General features: G+C 37.6%; 1 protein-coding gene and 1 pseudogene across 1 annotated transcript; one reads left to right on the forward strand and one right to left on the reverse strand.

The window, feature by feature from the left end:
- Positions 1-555: 555 nt before the first annotated feature.
- Positions 556-1,217, reverse strand: LOC123835991 (NADH dehydrogenase [ubiquinone] iron-sulfur protein 4, mitochondrial-like). The gene has a single exon (XM_045865140.2). It carries the CDS (start codon positions 1,197-1,199, stop codon positions 672-674), a length of 528 nt encoding a protein of 175 aa, XP_045721096.2. The 5' UTR covers positions 1,200-1,217; the 3' UTR covers positions 556-671.
- Positions 1,218-4,073: 2,856 nt separating this feature from the next.
- On the forward strand, positions 4,074-4,399 carry LOC123835800 (alpha-ketoglutarate dehydrogenase component 4-like; annotated as a pseudogene).
- Positions 4,400-5,530: the final 1,131 nt, after the last annotated feature.

The raw sequence follows: 5,530 nt of genomic DNA on the forward strand, positions 1-5,530 counted from the left end.
CTGATGCATGCAGTTTAAGCAGTAATCATGACATTATAAACAAGAATTTTACAAGACAGATTTGGAGATTTCTTTAGTCCTCTGGTCTAGTCTACCATGCTTGGAACATTGTTCTTGGGTCTGGGTGCTTCTGTGACATATTAAGTCTCTAAAATAGAGCCATCCACTTGATGAGGAGTCTTGTAATCAAGCTAAACAAAAATATCAAACAGAATTACATCAGCGGCATGCAGTCCACTCCCTGCTCTCCCGTCCTTGACGTGTAGCCTTTGTTTCCTTGGCCAGAAGATGTCTGCTCCATCTCTAGGCATTGTGACTGCGTTTCAGTCAGTAAAAAGGTGTGGGAATGGTGAAAGGAGAAGGTGCATACTAGCTCAATCTATCCCTTTCTCTTTTTTTTTTTTGCAGCTGATTTCAAGCATTCCTTTTAATAGATTTTAAGTACTGAAATTTCCTAGAGGTATGATTACCTCAAATCTCCTTTATAAATAGGCAATTGAAACGTGTTCACTTTGAGACATCAAAAAACATTTAAAATAGGCCCCATAAAATGTATTTGTGGTTAAAGATCAAATTTATTAGGAGATTAAGAGATGTATTATACATGGACTATAAATACTGCACAGCTGACTTTATTCACTGTCAAGCACAGAGATATAGTCAGTGCCAACCTATTTTGTGGATACTCTTGTTCTTTTGTTCCAAGAAAAATTTGCACCATAAGACTTGGACTTGGGTTTTGGAACCTTCCTCTCTTCAATGTCATAGCTCCACCCATTTTTTTCTGCAAAGGCAGCTGCGTCTTCTTTAGTACTGAAGGTTAGAACCATGTTGGACAAGGGATCAGCCCTTGATGCCCAACCCATCAAAGGATTTTCCCATCGCTCCCTGGTATCAAACTCCATGTTCCATTTCTTTGTGTTATTTACTCCAGACTGCATGTTATTGTGAGCAGGAGCAAAGATCCTGACTTTTCTAGTTTTGATATGCTCTTCTGGAACACCAGTTAAAGTAGTGATATCCAGTTTTTCATCAACTGTTATGGGTTGTGTGTCCCGAGCTTGGACCTGTGCCAGCTTCCATGTGGAAGTGCTTAACGACCTGATAGGAACCCTGGAAACGGAAATGGCAGCTACAGCCACTGCTCTTTTCCCCCACAACATTTGCCTCAGCGCCTCTGACATTGAGACCGCCGTCATCTTGCTGCAGGCAAACGCCAGGACCTCAATCTATCCCTTTTTAAACAGGGAGGAAAAAGCTTTTCTCTTACATCCACCTAATAGGTATTTGCTTAAATCTCATTGGTCAGAACTGAGGACTGAGGAAAAATCTGCCTGCAAGTTCTAAATGCACAACTCAGATTAAACCTCAAGACTTTACTATGAGTTCTGGCTCAATCTGTAAAGAGGTGTGAGGAGGGAGGTATTGTTAACTGGGCTCTTCATTGCCCTGCACAAAATCAGAGTTCTGGTAAAAAGGAAAAGGGACAGAGTATTCATTGGGTTGGGAAATTCCCGTAAGTGCCACAATGAGAGACAAGTGAAAAATTGAGAAATTCAACTTAAAAAGCAAAGAACAAGAGAGCATGATATTTCAAAGTATCATGAGCAGTTGAGACTTATGTGGATAGCTTTATATTCACTGACTCTCTCTTGCCTGTCTTTTGCATCTGTCCTTCCCTTTATGTCCCAGCTTCTAGCCCTGGTTCTAGAAAGGAAAACCAGAATAAGATGGAAATAAAGGGAGGATACATGTAAAAATAACTTTATAAAAGATGCTTGACTTACCCCACCTAGATGTATCTGTTTGGGGCTATCATTTGTTGTTCGACCCATGATCATCCAACAGTAGGCTTAGCTGTAATTTCTTGAGCATCTGTTACAAGACACAGATATAACTGTCCCAGTTTTGTGACTAGGAAATTAAGATTTACAGAGGATAAGTCCCTCGGTGACACAAGGTAAATAGCGAGTCTGGGATTTGAACTAACATCTGAACTATTTCAAACACTCCAGCAGTGCTCATTTTAATCACCTCATGCCCAAAGCTCTGTGCTAGGCATTTTAGGTAGCTTGAGAGCTGTAACTTTATTATCGTGAGTGTTCTGTGCCAAAAGAGCATTTCTAAAATAATCCCACCTTTCTTAACCTATGGTCTTCATATTAATTTCATTATTTAGAAGAAAACAAACATTTTATATATACCTATGATAAAACTACAGAGTAAATAAAGTAACACGTTTCTTTTCTTTTAATATGAATTTAATCAGCTTTACCTGTTTACGCTCGTTCTGACCAGAAAGGCCTTGCAATTATATGTTGTTGTCTAATTCAAAATGGAGAATGAAAGTATTGTTATCTAATCAGGGCAATTTATTTCACTGATAAAAAATAGTCTTTTAAAACTTGAGACTCCTGGCAAAAATAATAAAGACAGTGTGGGCAGTAAAAAGTTTGGGAGCGTCCTATCAATGAAACAGGATATTCTGTTGAGGCAATGTGAGTCATTCAGGGGTTTATCAATCTCTTCTCCTTTTTTTCGTTTTCTTGTTTTTTTGTTTCAAATTCTCTATTCCCTGTCAACATCCTTCACTGACCTTCTGGAGCTGTGCCCAGTTCACCTCCATCGTAACAGGGATTTGATTCGTGGTAGCCATAGATTTCAGTCTGGGGGCCAGCTTGCTCTCTCCCGTTCCCTGCAGATACAGAACATCTGCTGCATGGTTTTCTGAAATAATTTAATATATATTTTTCAAAGAAGCCAGCAATGTAGACGCCAGGCATGCTGATTGTGGGAACAGGAAACACAACAGGTAGTAATGAAATAGCATTTTTCCTCCTTCCAGCTTCACACATGTAGTTGTCATCCACCTGAGACCTCAGCTGAGACTATTTTGTTCCCACAATGAAAATCTGCAAAGGAAGTGACCCCACATATACACTGATGAGGAATGTTGTATAAAGACCACGGTTTGTTTTCACCTCCTTTTTCAGGTTTCAGTTTTCAGGACCCACAGCTATGCTACTGTTCCTCTTTAGGCAGACAGTAACTTGGAAAATGGGCTTGGCATTTCCTGGCCTAAGGTGGTAAGAGCCTGCTGGGAATCAAACAAGTTAGCAGAGATGGATTTAATGTGGAAAGGGTGTGAAAGGCCTTGGGATTTGACTTTTTTTCACTTCTATTGGTTGTAGAGCTAAATAAAAAATAAACTGGCTGTTATACACAACTAATGAATCACTGAACACTACATCAAAAACTAATAATGTACTATATGTTGGCTAACTGAACATAATTATAAAATAAATAAATGAATAAATAGATTGGAATTCTAGGATTTTGAAGCCAAAAGAGTCTCTAGAGGTCTCTCTGCTTTCTTATATTACAGCTGATTCAGAGACCCAGGGAGAAAAATGGAGCCAAGACCACAGAGCTATTCAGTGTCCACACCAGCTTCTGCCCAGTACAGTTCATAGGTCAGAGGTTACACAGGAAATGGGGGAGCAAGTCACTTCTTAGAGAAGATATAAGGTGACCACTTTAGGCATCACTGAAAGTGGAGAAAATGATCTATAAAACTTTGGAAAGATCCAGAAAGGTCATTTAGTTTAGTCTCTATCTTTTTCATCCCCCAAAGGTTTATTGTTCTCTGCAATTGTTTAATTAAACTTTTTATTTTGAAATAATTGTAGATATGCAGTTGTAAGGAATAATACATCGAGATCTGCTGTATCCTTTGCCTGATTTCCCCCAATGGTAACATCTTCCAAAACTTCAATACAGTATCACACACCAGGATATTGACATCAGCACAGTGAAGATAAAGAACTGTTCCATCACTATGAGGATCCCTCCTGTTGCCCTTTTATAGACACACACCTCCCTCCCTCCCCCCCAACTCCATCTCTGCCACTAACCCCTGGCAACCACCAATCTGTTCCTTATCTATACAACCTTGCCATTTCAAGAATGTTGCATAAACAGATCAAAAAGTATATAAATAAAATCATGAAATCCCAATATTTGGGAATTCACTTTTTTTACTCAGCATCATTGCCTCAAAATTCAGCCCAAGGATGGGCAGCAAGATGGCGTCTGCCAGCAGGGTCGTTCAGGTAGTCAAGCCACATACTCCATTAATAAGATTCCCTGACAAAAGAGACAATCCTAAACCTAACGTATCAGAAGTTTTGAGATCAGCAGGACTACCGTCTCACTCTTCTTCAATTTCACAGCATTCTAAGGGAAGTAAATCCCCAGATTTGCTGATGCACCAGACACTGCAGAAATAATAAAAACATTACCTCAGAAATCCAGAAGGAAACTTGCATCTCAAGAAGAAATGGAATTTATCATAATCACTGACAGTGTGGCTGCTGTCTGTCATCAGACAAAAGACTAGTCTACAATAAAGGACTTCCAAAATGGCACACAAGAAATTATAAACAACTTGAATAAATACTCTACAAAAAAAAAATCTAGAAAATTTAGATGGACAATTGTATCTCCTAATATACGTATCTTGGTCAGCTTCTCCACAAGCTTACCTAATTGTTTATATGCTTATTGAAGTATACATTTTTAAGTGTTAAAAAAAAAAATTCAACCCAAGTTGTTGCATTTATCAATAGTTTGTTTCTTTTTATTGCTGAATAGTTATTGCGAAGTATGAATGTACCACAGTCCATTTCACTGTTTATTGAAAGGCATCTGGGTTGTTTTCAGTTTCTGGAATTTATGAATAAATCTGCTATGAACATTTGTGCATATTGTTTTGTGTGAACATGCCTTCATTCCTTTGGGATCAATTGCTGGGTCATATAGTAGTTGTATGTTTAGCTCTAAAAGGAACTGCTAAACTCTTTTCCAGAAAGAGCATACCATTTTACATTCCCATGGATAATGTACTAGTGACCCAGTTTATCTGCATCTTTACCAGCATTTAATGTTGTCATCAATTTTTTGTTTTAGCCATTCCAGTAGATGTGTAGTGATATCTCATTGTGGTTTTAATTTAATTTCCCTAAGGCTAATGATATTGTACATATTTTCTTGTGCTTATTTGTTATCTTTATATCCTTTGGGGAGAAATGTCTATTCATAATATTTTACCATTTTTATTGGATTTTTTGTTTGTTTTACTGCTGAGTTTTGAGAGTTCTTTATGTATTCTAGATAATAGTCCTTTGTCAGATATGTGATTGGCAAATATTTTCTGCCAGTCTGTAGCTTGTCTATATCTACCTCCCAGAGTCTTTTGCAGAACAAAAGTTTTGAGTTTTGATGAAATCCAAGTTATAACTTTTTCCTTTAGTGCATTACGCTTTTGGCATCAGACTGAACTCTTTCTTGGTCCAGTCCTTTCTAGTCTTATATCCCAAAGATTATTTTCTGTGTTTTTTTCCTAAATGTTTTATAGTTTTACGTTTACATTTAAGACCACAATCCATTTTACGTTAACTTTCATACAAGATGTGAGATTTAAGTCAATGATTTTGTTATTTTTTGTTGTTTGCTGTTTTTGTTTTTGTTT

This window comes from Mirounga angustirostris, unplaced genomic scaffold (genome assembly GCF_029215605.1).
Source record: "Mirounga angustirostris isolate CCGP_5_RB_7025 unplaced genomic scaffold, mMirAng1.0.hap1 SCAF_12, whole genome shotgun sequence".
NCBI lineage: Eukaryota > Metazoa > Chordata > Mammalia > Carnivora > Phocidae > Mirounga > Mirounga angustirostris.

Excerpts from the sequence above, each read along its gene's own strand:
- LOC123835991 (XM_045865140.2), bottom strand. The coding sequence starts at position 1,199 with ATGACGGCGGTCTCAATGTCAGAGGCGCTGAGGCAAATGTTGTGGGGG.